At 36.9% G+C, this 18,257-nt stretch overlaps 1 protein-coding gene across 3 annotated transcripts in view; it reads left to right on the plus strand.

Annotated features, from left to right (window-relative positions):
• Positions 1-18,257, plus strand: part of VAV3 (vav guanine nucleotide exchange factor 3) — a 153,974-nt gene that overhangs the window by 61,361 nt on the left and 74,356 nt on the right. For 2 of the 3 annotated variants that reach the window (XM_005520924.3, XM_088060523.1), the window contains exons 6-15: positions 1,335-1,427; positions 1,526-1,594; positions 4,859-4,962; positions 6,819-6,918; positions 8,252-8,347; positions 10,002-10,070; positions 12,514-12,600; positions 13,053-13,138; positions 13,514-13,646; positions 13,970-14,079. In XM_005520924.3, coding sequence (XP_005520981.1) covers positions 1,335-1,427; positions 1,526-1,594; positions 4,859-4,962; positions 6,819-6,918; positions 8,252-8,347; positions 10,002-10,070; positions 12,514-12,600; positions 13,053-13,138; positions 13,514-13,646; positions 13,970-14,079 — 947 coding nt within the window. The remainder of the gene's footprint in view (positions 1-1,334; positions 1,428-1,525; positions 1,595-4,858; positions 4,963-6,818; positions 6,919-8,251; positions 8,348-10,001; positions 10,071-12,513; positions 12,601-13,052; positions 13,139-13,513; positions 13,647-13,969; positions 14,080-18,257) is intronic. The other variant, XM_014250905.2, reaches the window with a different exon arrangement.

Below are 18,257 nucleotides of genomic sequence, written 5' to 3' on the forward strand. Positions count from 1 at the left end.
CGTAGTTGAGGAGGTAGGAATAAATTTCCCACTCTGAGGTGGCCAAGCTGTGTAGCAGCTGTGCATGGCTCATAGACAGCGCAAGTGTGGTGTACTCTGTGCTGTGCATGGCAGGTGTGTCAGACTGGCAGCAGGGAGGGCGTGGAAGGAGTCTAGCTCTTGAACATACCAGCAGCTAAATGTTGAAATTTCAGTCTAGAAATTCTGCTATTCTTAGAGCAGAAAAGTATTTTCCTACTATGGAAATGTTCAAAAGCTGAAAGTGTTTTTTTTTGAATGGATAGAACTATAGGGCTAAATTTCTACTCCTGACTCTCCCTGTATTTGAACAACATCTAGTTATCTGGTCTATGTGCAGCATAGGAATTCTTTACACTGGATGAAAATAAGTAAGATACAACCAGGGATATGCTGAAGGATGTTGCAAATTGATAAATAGGCTTCAGAAAGGATGTTGTAATTCTGTTGCTGAATAAGATATCGCTTTTTGTTGTTGGAGAAAACATTTTGGGTTAGTTACTGCTTCTAACTGCAAGAGCCTATCCAGTTACTGTGTCAAACATCCACGCTGACCTCCAGATCTTCTGTGCCTTGCTTGACACAAACAGTTCCATATAATCTTCCAGTTATTTACTCTTTTATTTGAAATAGGAATTTATTGAAGCTGTAATGCTGTAAATCCTATCTTGGGTAAGAGTGCTTGTAAACTATTTTTATAGAGTCATGTAATTACTGATAATTACTTCCATGTCCTATGAGTCTGGTTTACATGAAAAAATCCCCGGGTCTTTGTTGGAGACACACACATACATATGTGAGAGTTGAATGTTGAGGTCACTGCACTTCTTGATCTGAGGACATACTCATGTTGTGTCTGAAGAGAAAGCTCCTCTTGAGAAATAAAAGGGGAAAACCTGTAAATAAATACAAGGACTGAATCCAATATTTATGGCAATGCAAAGTTGCTTACATGATTAAGCCCATTAAGTTTAATGGAATTATTAACTGCCGAGTATTTTAAATAAGATGTCTCAGACTGGAGGTAAATTAAATGTGACCTTGTATTTCAGCTTCCAAAGTACATGCTTATACTTCAGTGTTTTATGTCTAAACATTAACTTTTCATAACATTACTTTGATTTTGATTTCACTAAAGTCATCAGCTAATTGAACATTAAAATATTCCTGGTTATTGCTGTCATCTTTGGAGGCTGCGGTACGCAGAGAATTTCAGGAAGCAGTTATCCTAATTGCGTAATTCTAAACAAATAAAACCATTTGTTATCCATTAGATGCCTGTTAATGACTTAAACTTGACTCCATTGTAATTGCAGAAATGTCCTGAAAATGACATAAGAAGCTGTTGTCTTGCTGAAATAAAGCAAACTGAAGAGAAGTACACTGAAACTCTGGAATCGATTGAGAAAGTAAGATGCTGCTTACAGACTTACAACATGCATTTTTATAGCAGTCTAGAAGATAGAATTACAATAGCCAATGTATATATATATTTTTTTCCTTTCAGTTTTTCATGGTGCCATTGAAAAGGTTTCTGTCAGCATCAGAGTTTGATACTGTTTTCATCAACATTCCTGTGAGTAATTGCATATTTAATGAGCAGTTAGTAGAGGTTCATAGCTGATTGTGATATATTTGTGTTACGTGTTACTGCACAAAATGATTATTTGAAATACAATGCACGGTGTGTTTATGTGGATATTAGTTGATTAAAAAAGATGTGCACTAGCAAGTTTTTTTTTCTGCTGGAGGGAATAAGGTAAGATAAATAGTATTAGCATGTGAGATAGTGAATTGTTATAAACTGTAGTATTTTTGATCCTTAAAAGCTAATAATTTCTAGAAATGGATTATCTTTGAATAAATGCTGATATTTTAATGATGGTACAAAGTTGTGACTGCTAAGTTACCTATCACTGTATACTGACTGTCTGTAGGTGATCTGCAAATCCTTGTAGCTGCAAGGCTTTTACGTCATTGAACATGCTTAAAAGTTAACATAGCTCATAGTTTTGGATTCAGAACCTGGTGCTGGAAAGAATATCCTCTGTGCTGGAAATCCTCTGTGCACTATCTAGGAGACCTCCTATTTGACTGAAACAATAGTGGTTCCTGTGATTGCTACTTTGTGTCATTTATTTTGGTTTAATCAAAGCAGTATGACAATTTACATATATTTTTAGTTGATAAGTACTCAGCATGTCTTTACTCTGTCTAAAGGAAGAGATCAGAAATGGTCTGAAGCCTCTTTCAACACAGACAAATGAAAGGAATGTTCTTTCATGAGGCCTTTGTAAAGAAAGGGTCCCCAGAGTGTGGCTCATGGGCCACATCAAGCTATTACTGCTTGTAAAATATCACCTCTGGTTCGGCCATCTCTGGCATGTCCAACAAGCTCTGTTGTAGGAGGAGGTGTTGGGGATTTTATTTTATTCTGTGAGAACCTGGCCTGTCTGTAAAAATGTTTTGATTGCTGTTCCAGGGTTATCCTGGTAGACGGTAAGTTATGACAGTTATTATATGGATGATACATGATCCCTTGCCGTATTTTTATCTCAGTGAAGTTTTCACTTTGCCTTTTAATTGCTGTCACGTCCTCCACTTTGAATATTAGTCCAAAACCCTGTCACAGGTATCAGTAACTAACTTGTCTTCTTGAGTTACATCAGCTCCCCACAGAGATCCCTTTGCTTTTGAAAACAAATCTATATTCTATCCTGCATTAGTATTTCTTACACATTACAAATAAAGCCAATGATGTGCCCTGCCTAAGTTACTGTAAACCTCTTTCCTAAGGCTCTGTGTGCCCATGTATATTGACTTATTTTTATAGAAAGACCTATTTCCAGTCAATGGAAACACTGCACAAGGGTACAGAAAGGGCTTGAATGCTGTAAGCACCATCAGGGAGGTCAGCCCACTCACTACTAGTTAAAGGATTACATGGGATCACATAAGTTTAAAAAGGACAAAAACCTGTTTATTTTAGACTAGGGAGACACATAGTAAACTTATGTTTGGGTTGTTTTATTTTGCTTTTTGTTCTCAGCTTTTGGTATTCTGCTGTTAGAAGATGCTGCTTATTTTCAACTCCAGGAGCATTTCATAGGCATCCAATAACCTTAAAAGAAATACAGGACTTGCCTAAGCCAGAAATATTTGCAAACGCTTTGACTGCTCAGACCTTGTCTGTGTGGCAGTTCCTCAGCAGGAAGGCTGGAGGGCAGTGGAAGCTTGTTTTAAACTAAAAATAGCTGTTACACAGAGCTCTGCAGCAAAGTGAGATGTGAAGAGCAAGTGCTGTGTTCTCAGAACAGAATGGATTTTCTTCTGTTAAGGGGTTGTGGTGAAGGATTGTTTCCTTAGGGTGATGTTATATTCCTTAAATAGACTCTAAAGGATGCTTGCTGCATCAACTGCTGATATCAAAATACTTTATTTTAAAGGAAAAAACCTCCAAACAAATTACCCCAAATTACTCACCAGTCTAAATAGAGTGCCTTTCATTGGCACTCACATTTCTAAGTTTTGCTCTTTAAAGGGAGTGTATGGCTCTATATTTGTCTGTATAGGTCTATCTATATTATGTATATATGCATTTGTATGTATATCTATGTGTGCACCTGTATATTAATGCACTTATATGTGCACCTGTGCATGCCTGTGAATTATATATAGGGACATAGAGAGAGAGAGAGAGATGGAAGTACATGTAACAGATACTGAAGTGTTGGAATATTCATTAACTTCAAATGATGTTGATATCAGATTAGTTTAAAACTTGATTTGAGTTAGAGATAGAAATCCAAAAAGACCCACTGTCCTCTTAGCATTAAGCTGCTTTTCAGGGGTATTGCTTAGCTGAGTCCCTGTATGCTTCTTAGAAAAAGTGCTCCTGTTCCAAACAGATTAATTGGGAAGCATTTCTGTAAGTGTCTGTGTACTGCAACTTAAGATTTTGAGGATGAGGCCATACAGTTACTAGCAACTAAATTGATCTGTTTCAAGATTCTGCACCCTCATCAGTGATGTGACTGACCTTCTATGTACTGTTAGTTTTTATCAGTGCGAAATTAAATGTTTTAACTTAGTTCATGACTCAGTATTGAATATTATTTTTGTAGTATAAAATTTCTTGCATTAAATCATCTTCAATGGCTTGCTCTTTTGAACAGTCCTCTCTTTTTAATTCCAGTGGTCTGTGTACTACTTACAGTTACCCAGATTTCAAAACATCTTAACCTGTTTTGATTTAGTTTCTTGTGAATTCTCTGACACTGTCCATACAGTGCTAAGGCTGATGAAATCTCCTTTAGTTTATGTATGATAGTGTATAAGCAAGGAGAGTTGCAACAGTAATCAAAGAGCAAATCTTTCTGCAGTATTTTCTTTCTCTCAGACATTAGTTGTGTGCTGTATTGGGAAACTCATTATGACTGCAGTTAATTTAGCATTAGGACATCACTAATTGACCAATGTAATGTACAGAACTAATTTTTCACAGCTCAGGGACATGAATCATTACTTCAGCTTTTCACTAATGCATTTACTTGACTTGCTTAATTTTAAAATTTTCATTATAAAATAAATGTGAATTAACAGTGCATGTTCCAAGCTAGAATAAATTAGTCTCTAACAGGTAGTTCTTGGAGTTTAGTTTTTCTTGTTACACTATACAGAAGATGTGCCAAACCTTGAAATTAGATTCTACTCTCAAATGATCTGTTTTCCAATTTATTGAAATTAATGGGTCTAACATAAAATGATTTATTTTTATATTCAAAGCTTTAAGCCATTCTATTTTTACAAAGCTTTTCTCCTCCCCATTACTGTTTTTAAGGATTTGGTGAAAATTCACAGGAATCTTACACAGGACATCAATGATTCCATTGTTAACAAAAATGATCAGAACCTATATCAAATTTTTATTAACTACAAGGAAAGGTAAGATTTAAGGACTCTTACTAACTGTGTGAATATATGCTCAGTTTGGTATTTTACTGTATTTTTGTTTGATGAATATTTTTGAAATTAGATTAAATTTAAAGTAAGTATCCATATCAAGCTAGTTTTGGTGTTTTGAGCCTAGAAGTCAAAGTGCAACCTACTGTTTTAAGAGCCCTCCCTCTTGTTATTGCCCAGCTTTGGCAATAATTTTACTTTGACAGGTAACAAGTATATTTTTAAGGAAATATCTTAATTATCTAATTTTGCAAAGCATTTTTTTTTCATGCACATAATCCTAGATATTTTATAGCATGTATTAGCATTGTTTAAGAGATTAAAAAAAGGGTACTTATTAGGGATATTTCAGATTAAAGAAAACAAAAGAGGTTGTAACTGGAAAGAAGAGAGAATAGATATAAAAGAGAAGAGAGAAGGGACTATACCCTTTGCCTTCAAGCTTTGAAAAGCAGCCAAGCTGATAACAGGATGGCTGTGGCAACATGCCATACCCTGTAGGCTAATTTCCAATTTTTTTACCCACCTTTTCATGTTGTTCCTTCTGCCAGCACTGAACAGCTGTTGGACTATATAGATGAATTTATATGCCTGTGGTACTTGGCTGAAAACCACTTGTTCTGTTGGCTATGCTGCTGACCTATCTTAAAGTAACCTCTGGGTTTTGGTTAAAAATTAGGTCCTTCTGGGAGCAGAGTCAGAAAGACTTGAGGGAGCTAACTGGGTTTGCTTCAGGGTGATGGATGGAGGAGGATTATTGCAATAATAATTAGTATGTGAGAAATTGGACAGCAGCATCCAAATAATGTTACATGGGACAGTTTTCCAAGGGAGGAGGGTGTCCCAGACTGCCCATAAACAGTCCTGCCTTCAGAGACCCTCTGTCTCAGCTTCTGGTTTGGAGCAGGACACAGTGTTTCCCAGGCTGTTATACTTTCTGCTGCTGTAGGAGGGAATCAGGGGACAAGGAGTTGTTCTGGAAAATGCTTATCTTTCTAAAGTTGCTCTGAAGTGTGTGCTAAAAAAGGAATAAAGGACATTGAGAAGAAATAGAATAAGAAATGATAAATAAGAAGAGTCATCACCTTATTGTGAAAAAAAGGAATTAAATAAAAGGGTAAATGTTAGGTGAGAGAAAAAGAAATCCAGGAAACCTCAGTGGAAAGCTCATGGGAACCCACCAAAAAGTGAAGCATACAGAAGAAATCACCTCAAGAAACATGAAAAGGTGAAAGAAGAGAGCACTCCTGGTGCTGGGACTAGCAGAATGAAGCACTTCACAGAGAGGCAAGAAACTCCTGTCATAAAACCAGGCTTCTTCAAGAAGCTTTGCTTCACTTGACATCTATTGAGAATTTCTTGAAAATTCATACACTACTATTTTGATCTGAGAGCTTAGACCTGATAGAGACTGCTGGAGACAGATCAGTTTAGATAACCTACAAGTTCTTTAAAGAGTGGCTGTAATTAAGCCTATTAAACCTGTGCTCCAGAATTTATTCATTACAACCTTGGAAGTCTACATTGGTGAAAACACTACAGCCTGTTCTGTGCAACAGAAGTTTTGCTGCTTTTTAATGAATCTTGTATTTATCAGAACATATTTATATATACGTGACTATTAAAGGAAATTGCAATGATTTTAGACCATTTTGAAAGCAGAGCAAAACTGTTCTCCAGAATGGTCTTTATTCATTCATGCTGCCCGTTGAACACATGGCTAAATTCTGTCCTTGCTTATATAGGCAGTGCTCCTTTTGAAACAAGGAGTGTGAAAAAATGATCAAGGGTTGTTCTTAAATAAACAAATGATCTTTCTTTCTCTTGCTTTGATTTAGGTTGGTTATTTATGGACAGTACTGCAGTCAAGTGGAGATTGCAATATCATGCTTAGACAATATCTCTAAGACAAAAGAAGATGTTAAATTGAAGTTAGAGGTATCAGTATTTTTTAAACGTGTATATATATATATAGATACATATATATATATTATACCATGTGTTTCTGCAACTATGTCCTTTCATTGAAATCAAAACCTTTATGATGACGAAACTAGCTGGACTGATGAGTGAATGTGTTTCCCTTCATTCTTTTGGAGCCTCTGATCAACTGAAAATGTGCTGCATGTATGAAAGTGCACTTCTGGGTCCTGAAGTGAAGGGAGTTTTGCCACTGACATTAGAGAGTTAGGGTTTTCTTTCAGGAAGTGACCATCAGTGGTACCCTTCCATTTATCAGCATATCTCAGCTGGATTGTAGAGTTGTAGGATCACATGGGCTGGGAGGGACCTGTAGGTTGAACAAGCCCTTGTCCCATAGCCTCAGAGCTGTCTGCCATGACCCCTGGGTCCTTTCTGCAGAACTGCTGTCCACCTGCTCAGCCCTCAGGGCTAGATGTGCCTGGCTAGTGCTCACCAGGTGAGGGACTTCATCTTTACCTTGTTGCCTTCAGGAGAGGTTTGTGCTGGGCCTGTCCTGAAGGGTGTCAGCTGCACCCTGAGCGTGTTCTCTGCAGACCTGCTTTGGGTGTCCTGCAGATGATTGCCAATGGCACTGAAGGGGAGGGGGCCTTCCTTGCACAGAGCCCTGAAGAGCTCTGTCTGCAGCTGTCCCTCAGATGGTGCAGGAAACATCAGTCACTGCACTTCTTGAGCCTCATAATGCAGTCAATTTTTTATAGACCTGGAGCTTAACATCCCCACCTGGATATTACTCTACTGTGAGAGATGAAGCCTTGGAAAAGTCAAGGCAGACTGTCCCCACCCATTCACAGATCTAACCATTTCATTGTGAAAAGCAGTCCAGTAGGTCAGGCATTGATTTACCTGTGGTAAATCCATGTTGGATGTTCTCATATCCTTCTTTATGTGCCCAGATATTGTTGCCAAGAGGACTTGCTTCACAATTTTTGCAGTGAAGTGCTGAAGTGAGACTGTCTGGCGTGTAATTTCCATGATAACCTTTTGCTGTCTTTTTTTCTTCCCCTATAGGAATATATAATTTTTTTTTAGCTGTATGGAATGCCTAATTTCTCTTGCCTTTGTTCTGCTCTTGCATGCATGTTGGAACATCTAAAAACAAGTGACTAAATGCAGGCTTTTTTTTGCCTTTTTTGGTGGTGCCATGTAAACTGTTTTCCTTTATTTTATTGATACTGTTTATCACAAGCTTAATATAGTTGCTTATATGTCACTGAATTTTCATATGTATCACTTGAATATGTTTATTTTCTAGCTTTATTGTCTTATTCTCTCTTCTGCTTTGAACTAGGAATGTTCCAAGAGAGCCAATAATGGGAAATTTACACTGCGGGATCTTTTAGTGGTTCCAATGCAAAGAGTGCTAAAATATCACCTACTGCTCCAGGTATTTTATTTTTGAAATTTAAGGGGGCTGAGAGCAAAACCGTGATTGTTTATCATCAGCGGGTTGTAAAAATGAAAGCTAAATGTCTTTATCAAAGGAAGGTGATTGACGCTTCCCTAGATATGTTATGAAATAAAATTCAGTCAAGTGCAGAACTTCTCCCAGAGATCATTTCTTAGAGCTGAAGCATATCTGGGGAAAATCAAATAAAACATGATTATTTCCTCAGTCTCTGGACCTTTTATTGTTGGTGTGTTTAAAATGGTTAGTAGTACCGAACCATAATCATGGTACTTGGAAATGTGAACCATTACCCCCTGAAAGAGGAAGCTGGGCCTTACATACATCATACTTTTAAGATACTTTTTTGCTGTCATAAATTGCAATTAAGCCATATTTATTTTGAAATGCTTCTTCTTATAACCCACAAAGCATTAGCTTTTGCAGTTAGTCCTGTAATAAGGGTGGAGAGTCTTATAAATTTAATTTGATAGCTCTGCCAGGAGACTCATTAGTTCAGCTGCAAAGAAATGTATTACTATATTAGACTGTCAACCCTGCTGATGCTTGTAAAATGTCATTTTAAAAAGATCTACTACTTATATATGGAGCATAATTTTTACTCTGCAGAACAACATACATTTTGTAATATTAAATTTTTGAAATACTTCTATATATGAGTCATCAGTATTTTGATCAGTTTGAAATTGGAAAAAAGCAAAATGAATGATACAACCTATTTTTTTTAAAAAAAGCTTATGAGATCTGACTCATGATTTTATAATCAACCTGTATATTGTGGAAAGATGATATACAATGTCACTATGCTCTGTGTAACAATATTTATATATTGTACAAGAAAGATATTTTACATCCTTGGAAAGAAAATAATGAGAAAATTATTAGAGTTGTAATGCAAATATAGATAATAATTATTTATTATTAATTCTAATATGAGTATAAAAATACTATTTCATTTCTTATAATTTTACAAAGTTATATGAGCTGAAATGTATAATTATTGCCTCAAATTATAAAGAAGAAATGGCCTGTTTCCCCAGGAGGTTACACTTCTACTTCATAAAGCCCAAAAAAATCCCTGTATTTTCCATATGGGAAGTGGCTAAAAGAATTCTTTGAACATGTAAATTTGATTTCAGTATGTTTTCTGAGTCAGCTTCCTCTTAGGTATGAGACAGTGACTTTTAAGCTGTGCACACTTCAGCTGAGGTTTTACTGCCAGCATGGATCCCTGTCTGTGGACAAGTGCGTGCTTTGGAATAGGATGAAATGCTGTATAGCAATGTGTAAATGAACCTGAGTGTTGTTTACCTGGGCTTCCAGCATGCACATACAGTAATGGTCTGATTTGGTAAGTTTTAAGTGATAGACAGACAAATTCACTTCTTGTGATGGTTCATTAGCAGCTAAAGTCAGTGTTTAGGCTGTGCAGCAATCATTCCTAAACACGTGCCAATTAACTGTTTGCAGTAGTCTCCACTCACTGTTAGGCTGCTCACTCTGGAGATGAAAATGCCTATTCTTGGGCTGTGTTTTGGCTTCTGTACTTTTTGGGGGTGGGGATGAGTAATGATGATCTCAATTTATGTAAGTGACGAACAGTGGGTTGAAATTTTAACGGCTCTGTCCACAGGAGCTGGTAAAGCACACTACTGATCCTATGGAGAAAGCAAATCTAAAACTGGCACTTGATGCAATGAAGGTGAGTATTTATGGCAGTGAATTATTTGTCTGCTGGTGGTTAGAATGGTAGCTTAGAATTCTAATTCCTGGAGGAGATCATGTTCTTCACAACATTTCAAACATGTTTTCACAGGTTCCTGTGAGCTTTGTGTGTCATGGCAGGTATAAAGTTGAGGGTTTTGCTTAAGTCTGGGAAACAAGTTCAGTAGTTTTCTGAAGCAGAGTGTTTGTGAAATGGAACTTTCTCACTGCTCACTTTGCGTTACTTTTGCATTTGCTTAGAAACAGGTGTTTCAATCATGTTGGTCTTGCTTCTGAAATTTAGGAGTATTTCTACTACTGAAAGTCAATTTGAATCAAAATCAGTGATTTCCCAGTGAGATGGAGAGCTGTCTTTGTTTACAAGACCTTTTTCTGTCATCTTAATACAATCTCTGTGGCGTTACCTTTGAAAGTATCTTTCTGGAGGTAGGGTACCTGTCACTATACATTCACCTGCAATTGGCACAAACAAATGCTTTATGGAATAACTGTGCTGCCTTGTGCATAAGGCAATATATTATGTGCTCTGCACAGCTTCTGAAACAAAGCACAGATCTGCTTCAGTTGCCTTCATGGCATGAACGGTGACATTCATGTGCTGGAATTGGGAAGTTTTTTCTCTTCTTTGTGGGGAAAGGAGCCAACATGACATAAATTATATCTCTTGTTGTAATCTGTATGGTCCACAGTAGATGCTGAAGTCAGACTAAGTTAGTTTTGGGTCACACAGCTGTCTCATATTTTCTGACTGCCTTGAATGCCTGGAATACAAACCAGCTCACAAATGAGATTTTTAGTTCCCTTTTTTGTTATCCATTTTTGTGCAGTGAACATAGAGGGATGGACACCATGATAATTTCCCTTGGAGAGGTGCTTGAAAAGAGATGGCACAATGTTCATCCATCCAGTAGCAGGCCATTTATCCTGGTTGCTGCTAATTGGATCAGAAAATAACTCTGTTTTATATTTACCCCTGCTTTTTCATTCCAATTTGCTGGTTTTCTTCATTGTTGGTGTCTGTTGGATGTAAAAATTAAAGAAATCTCTTGCCAGACTGGCTGTGGCAGATATGTGCTGGCTGGCAGGATGTAACCGAACAAAATACCACAAAACCTCACTCCCACCCGCTCCAAACCCCTCTAAACCCACTCAAACTCCTGAGGTATGAGCATCTCTCCTTAAGCATTGTTCCCATTCTGATTTACTGTAGTCCCTGCCATTTTAGTAGAAATAACAGTGTAGCACTGATGTTTTGCTTCTAAAAACCCTGGTGTCTCTCACCAAGAGAGACAAAAAGAAAATGTCTTTGGAAAAACTCCTAGCAAAGTAGTGCTGCCCCCCAGGAAAGAAAATTCTTGGAAGGATTATGCTGTTGGATTTCTTTTGGCTGCAAGAAAGGAGGTTATTTAATTTCTAGGTTAAGCTTTTAAAGACTTATATGAATATATCCTGCACAGATCCATTTGGGAAGCTAGCATAATGACTGCAGCTCTTCACAGATTCTGATTAAAAACATCTCAGGAAAAAGATGTATTTTCCTCCCACCCTCCAAATTTGTGACCATATTGAAGGGATACTGTAAAAGCAAGTTAGGAAGATCAGAATACCTTTTCCAACTGCTTCTCTCAGCATCCCTGACCCTACTAATTACTTCTGCTCATTCCTCATCTCCAGCCATAAACACAGAAGCCCCAGCAAATTGTCACTATTACTCAACTATCTTCAGAGCATTTTAAAGGCTTTAGTGAAATGTGTACAGTACATGTTCTGTTAAAGGGCACAATAATGATCTCACTCTGTGACTTCAGGTAGTATATCCCTTCAAAAGTCCCTTTTAAAATCTGCTGTGTAATGACTTCTCTCTGCTGTGCAACAGTTGGAGCAAGATCTCACTGCTGGGGCCGTAGCTTTTTCTCTTCTAATAAGCACCCAGTTTTATGATTAGTTTACATCTTACATTCTGCTTTTGAGCTGCTTTATATATGTTTTCTACTATATTCTCTATTTACCTCCTGTTTACCTCAGATGTTGGATGTTGACTGCTTTTTCAGTAGTGAGCTGCATAAATTACATTTACATCTTTAATCTTAAAAAAAACAACCAAGGAAATTCAGAAAAAAATCAGCTCTTTTTAAGAATTTATTACTTGTTCCCCTCTTTCTTGCTGCTAAATTCATGTTCCAATAGATGTCATGAAGAGTGTTGTAAATATTATTGAAGATAGGCAGACACTTTTTTCTTTCTTTATTTAGGCATACATATTGGTAATTCTTGAATGTTAAAGAGAATTTCATAAGAAATTACTAAATATGTAGATAAGACAAAGATAAAATTAGAAATAAACTTGTCAAAATAATATATTAAAACAGTCTGTTATGGAAAAGTTATTGTTTTCCTCCCTTTTGCTGTTGATACTCTAGGACTTGGCTCAATATGTAAATGAAGTAAAGAGAGATAACGAAACACTTCGGGAAATTAGACAGTTTCAACTATCAATAGAGAATTTGGTATGTGATTTTTAAATTTACATATAATTTTTAAATCACTTTTGATCAAAAATATTGATGTATTTTTTTCCTCATTTCATAGGAGTTTATAATATTCTTAATAATATTTAAGTATGTTCAGCTTGGTTTAGAATGACATGCATACCAAAGTAGATAAATCTTCCTATTCTGGGTGTTGGTCGTTCAACATATTTGCATAGTTAAAGCATTGTATGTGTACAGTGACTCTCAGTTTTTGTGATGGGAAAATCTGTCTGAAGACAAAAATAGAATGGACTGATTCTTTATAGTATTTTGTTTAGATGGTAGTGAGACAAAGATGTTTCCTGGTCTGAAAAGTTCTTTTTTGGGGTAAAAGAAGTGAGTGCTCTAACATTTGAACATGTGTCTAACATGTGTTGTTCTCTTCACACTGTTGTTGTATGGAATCATACATTTCACTTCTATTTCAGAACCATTCCCTCTTACAGTATGGGAGACCTCAAGGTGATGGGGAAATAAGGATAACGACATTAGACAAACGTGCGAGGCAAGACAGGTGATGGCATAACTTGTGGTGTTCGCTATTGAAAATCTGTTAAGTAACCCTCTGTAGATTTCAGGTCAGCTCACTGATTCTTGGGGGCTTTCTAGTCCACTAGGCATTCACAGATCCTGTCTGCCACTGACCAAGTGAATGTGCAAAGTGGTGAATGGAAAATCAGTTATTACATTGGTATCTAAGGTCACTAAGTCCCTTACAAGGAGTTGGTTTTAACCAAAAGTACTTTCAGTGTTGGTTGTTTTATTACCCCGTAGTTTAGCTCTTCACCTTCAAAATTTTAAGTGCCACTGGCAAAAGCGTGTAAAATAAGACTTTTTGGTGTTAGCTTTCTGGAGTGTCTTTAACCATCTCTGTATTGTATTTTCATAGGCATATCTTCTTGTTTGATCTAGCTGTCATTGTTTGCAAACGGAGAGGGGATAATTATGAAATGAAGGAAATAATAGATCTTCAGAAATACAAGATTACGAATAACCCCACTACTGATAAAGAAAATAAGAAGGTAAATATTTGTTGCTAATGCACATAAAATGTTTATTTTTAGCAAGAATTTGAAGGATTTTGCAGGAGTTTAAAGTGTAAATACAATTTCTTTAAGATATTTTTCATTTTAAATATAAACTGGAATGGATATTTAGAAATTTTAACTTTGTTTATTTTGAGGTAATGAAAATGTTTGAGTAAGTAATTGCAAGGGAACACAATAAAGTGTTCTTTCTGTTCCCAAAATTAATGAATTAAAGAATATACAAATGCTTTGTTATTTTTTTTCCCTTTCCTTTCTTGATAACTGATGACTTTTGTATTACCAATCTTCTTATGCAGTGGTCTTATGGCTTCTACCTCATTCATATCCAAGGTGAAAATGGTTTAGAAGTTTATTGCAAAACTAAAGACTTAAAGAAAAAATGGCTTGAACAATTTCAGATGGCTCTGTAAGTATATTTTTATTAAAATAGAATCATACTCATCACTCATGTAAGGATTTGGCTTAAATTATACTGAACTTTTTTCATGTTTTAATACATTCTAGTTATTTCTTTTATTTGACATTCTGAGAAACAACTGATTGACATCTTCATCAACAGTGTTTCCCTGAAATTCCTCTTGGAAAAGGAAGAGGGCACTCTAGGCTATGTAGTATTTTCCATCCTTGCTGCTAAAACTGTTTTAGTAATGTTGTCTTAAGCAACCATGGGGAAATATTAATTATATTAACAATAAGTATCTGTCAGAGTAGTGAAATTTTTGCCATACCATTTTAATTTTGATTAATTGACGTATGTTTTTGAAAGGTGATGCTGGTGGTTTGGGAGGGGATCCTGGCATCTTTCCTAGTGGCTTTTATCTGATTTATAAGTAGCTGAATCAAGTTGTTTGGCTTATTGAATTTAGTTTCAAAAGGCTGATTTCCTTTGTATGTTTTAAATTGAGAGGAGGTTGCTTTAGACTTCTTGTGAAGTAAGTTGTTCAGTTGCAGCACTGCAGATTATGTTATTGTTATGCAGCATGAACTTTATTTCTGATTCTTGTCAGAAAGACAAACATGATTATTGACACCTTGGGTATTGTGATTAAATTTAAAGCATGTACAAGGGAATTGGATGACAGGTGATGCTTGCTTTATGGAAAGAAAAAGTGTGAGGGGGAGTGAGCGGCTCCCAGTGAACACAGAGAGAGAGCATTAGCAATGGTGGGTTTGGATGTGGTTGTAAAGGGGTGTGGATTCAGGAGAATGGCTATTGTGAGCTGATTTGAGTGAAATGTCCTCATAAACAAGACATACTTTTTAAAAACCTCAGTATGATGAGTTTTAATGATTTAATGGAAACATATGGAAGGAGAATCTGAGCTAGACAGGTATAATAAAGCCTGTTTACTACGTTTCCCATCTTGCTGACTTTTATTGAAGGGAAAAATGGCATGTGTTTCAGCAAAAATTTCTGGGTGGCATAATTGGGGATGGAAGGAGGTATTTATTTGCATGTGTGCCTCTTTCTGTCCCTCTACTCTTCCTGCTGTGCTTTGTGTAATATAACTATTTTTACCTGATATATGTGTGAGAAGTGAGGAACTCAGACTTACTAATTTCAGCATTGTGATTCTTCATCACTCTTCAGGCATCCTGGCCCAGTGCCCCAAATAAATAAACCAGAAGTCAGGCAAGGAGCTAAGAAGAGAGGGCAGAGCACTATGACTTTTTCCCCAATTCTTCCCAGCTATTTCTATGGTTGTGTGCAGGATCATTCTCCCCTGCCTCTCCTCGTGTTGCTGCGTGAGTGCAGCTCTGCTCTCATACAGGGCTGGGCATCAGCCAGCCCTGCTCAGCTGTAGGAAGGGAGTGTGCCTCTGTCACAGGGCTTATTGCTGTTGCTTGCCTGTGTGAGCAGAGCAGGCAGCACCTAAATGGTGGACGAGTCCATGTGCTACTCTTTCCTCTCTGGCAGATGGACATGGTCTTTGAAAATGGGTGGTGGTGCCTTGCATGGATGTTTGTCCTTGTAAAGCCATACCTCTTGTTTAACCTCTTTCTGTGTGGTTAAGGCACTGGGGCCGGAGCAGCGGGATCAGGGCTGACATGCAGCATGATGCAGAGGCATTATTGCTTTACCCTTTTCTGAAGTTTTTATTGCTTATTCCCAGCTCTGTTACATGGGTTTTACTTCACTGTGAGTTTCCCTCAGCATTTCTCCCAAAATGTACCTTGGTGCATGTAGCAATAATGATATTCTAATGCATGTTGAGACTTAAGAGTTTGTATTTGGGAATAAACTAAGCCAAGTGTGTTGAATGATTGCTCGGTTGGTTTGATTTGTTGTTTTCAGGGTTCTCATTGTCTACTGTGTAGATTAACTTTTCTGCTCTGAAAAGTAACCATGATTGAAATTATGCTCTTACTCATTGCATTCAATTATAATTGCTGCTTCCATGGGCAAAATAATTCTCATTACTTAAAAATTTTGCAAGACTGCAAACCCAGCATAGTTGAAGGTGTGAGTAACTTTGGGTTTTGATTATCAGAAATGATGTTGTTTACTGAGTTCCAGACAGAAATTTCAATGCTTTTGGGATAGCAGTGTGTTGAAGTCAGATTTGTGTGAGTGTTAATCTAAGAACATAAGAAGAGAACAAACTAGGCTCTCTCTTATTATTTTTGAAGTAAGAATTAACCTTGTTGCTTAGAACAGTCTAAGAGGTGTAATTATTTCAGCTAGGCTGTAATTTCTCTTTTGAGGGGAGAAACTTAGATGTTTATACTGGTGTATGAAACAGTGATGATAGTTTATTTGCTTAAAAGGCACCTTTTGTTGTGATGCTGGTGTTGTTGAGATGAGAATTTGTCTCCAGATATGGGAAGCTTATGTTATTGATGAAGTATGAAATAGAGGAGAACACTGCTTTGCTGGCTGGTCTTGATTTAGGTGCAGAGGGTGGGAATACATTAGGCATACTTGGTACAAAAAATCCCTAAAGGAAGGCTAGATGAAACTCCGGTGCTATTTCCATGGTGTTACTTTTCGGACTAGTAAATTTCTCTTGGAAAGCTAATTTCACAAACGTGTGAAAATATTCTACCTCCTAGCCCACTCTGTTACTGTAGTGTGTGGTGAGTTTTGTTTTGATGGAGGTTGGAAATGCTGGGTTGCTGGTCATAGGAAATGGAGTAAATAGTTTTTATTTATTTATTTATTGTTTTTTATTTATGGCAGCTCTCTTCCTACAGTATGTATTTGCTGCTTCCTGAAACTGTTGCTTTATTTAGAAAATACATAATACCAAACACCACAATTTCTTTTTCTCTTAAGAAATTCATGGGTGTTCTTGAAGTCTTTTCCTATAGCACATCCTAATACAACAATGATACTGTGGTCTGGCTGCACTGAGTTTGATGCTGTTGACCTAGACACAATAATAGCCACAGCTGAAGCTTCTTATTTATCCATACCTCCCCCAAAAAAGTTTACTGTGTACAACCCAAAGTTGCTGCTTCTTTTGGAGTACTGGATTTTCTAGGTCACAATAAAATGAAGCAGGACACTGGGGCAGCATAGTTAATATTGCAGTCAAGCTCTTAAAGTCGAAACTTTGGTTGGTGGATTTGAGAAGTTTTCGTAAAGCTGTCTGGCAGAAAGCACTGGAGGATGTTTTAAGAGGCACCATCATTGCAAGTGCCTGAGTTCTGCCTTGAGTGCCTCTTCTCTCACTGGTGTGAAGGGACATTCTGCATGCGTGGGGGGAGCGTAACCTGCTTTTTGCCTTTGAAGAGGTGTGGTGCTTAATTGTGACAGTGGCCAATTTGAGCAGTTGCTATTTTGTTCTTGGAGCTCTGTTCATAGCAGTGGATGAGCCTTTAGCCACAAGGATAGATAAGCATCTTTTAAAAAAAACATCTTCAAAAACTCTGCTGTACCAGACACGGAATGTTTAAATTTGGTCTAGCATGTCAAATAGCATTGGTTTAAATGAAAAGTCGTTCCATATCCAGGATAATATTGATAGAAGCGTACAGCCAAATTACTGTTCCCATTCAGCCAAATTAGAGACATCATGTATTAAATGAGAGCTGGTCAGCAATGCGATAAAGTGCATGGTTTATTTGCCATAACTAGGCCATTTAAATCCTCAAAAACTGATGGTGTGAGACACAAACCTTTCATATTTTCTAGTAGCACATCTTATTTATTTTGTTTCCCCCCCTATTGAAAACAACAGAAGAATCAGAACAAATATGTAATACTTTAATGTTATCTACCTTACGCTAAAAGGTGGGAGTACTGATTGATATTTTTTCTGAGAAAGCTCTTCTACACATGCTTTTTGGTTTTCAAAATGCTTATTTTTAAAAATAGTGGACTAATATTTGTGTCAATGAATTTATGCTAACCATTCTTTATAAAAAGAAAATACTCCTTGATAGTTGAAGTGTCCCTCCTCTATTGTATGCATATTCTATATATGTACCTCAGTTATATTACTACTTAGCTGACTAATTACTATGCTTAATTCCTTATTATAGAGCAACTGCTTTTCTCATCATTGTTGGGAAGAATTTAATTCTTCATTTTCTCATGAGATGGTAGAATAAATAGTGAAAGAAAATCTGTTGATTGTT

This window comes from Pseudopodoces humilis, chromosome 10 (genome assembly GCF_049639895.1).
Source record: "Pseudopodoces humilis isolate 2021_Gansu_Grassland_sample_001 chromosome 10, ASM4963989v1, whole genome shotgun sequence".
Lineage (NCBI taxonomy): Eukaryota > Metazoa > Chordata > Aves > Passeriformes > Paridae > Pseudopodoces > Pseudopodoces humilis.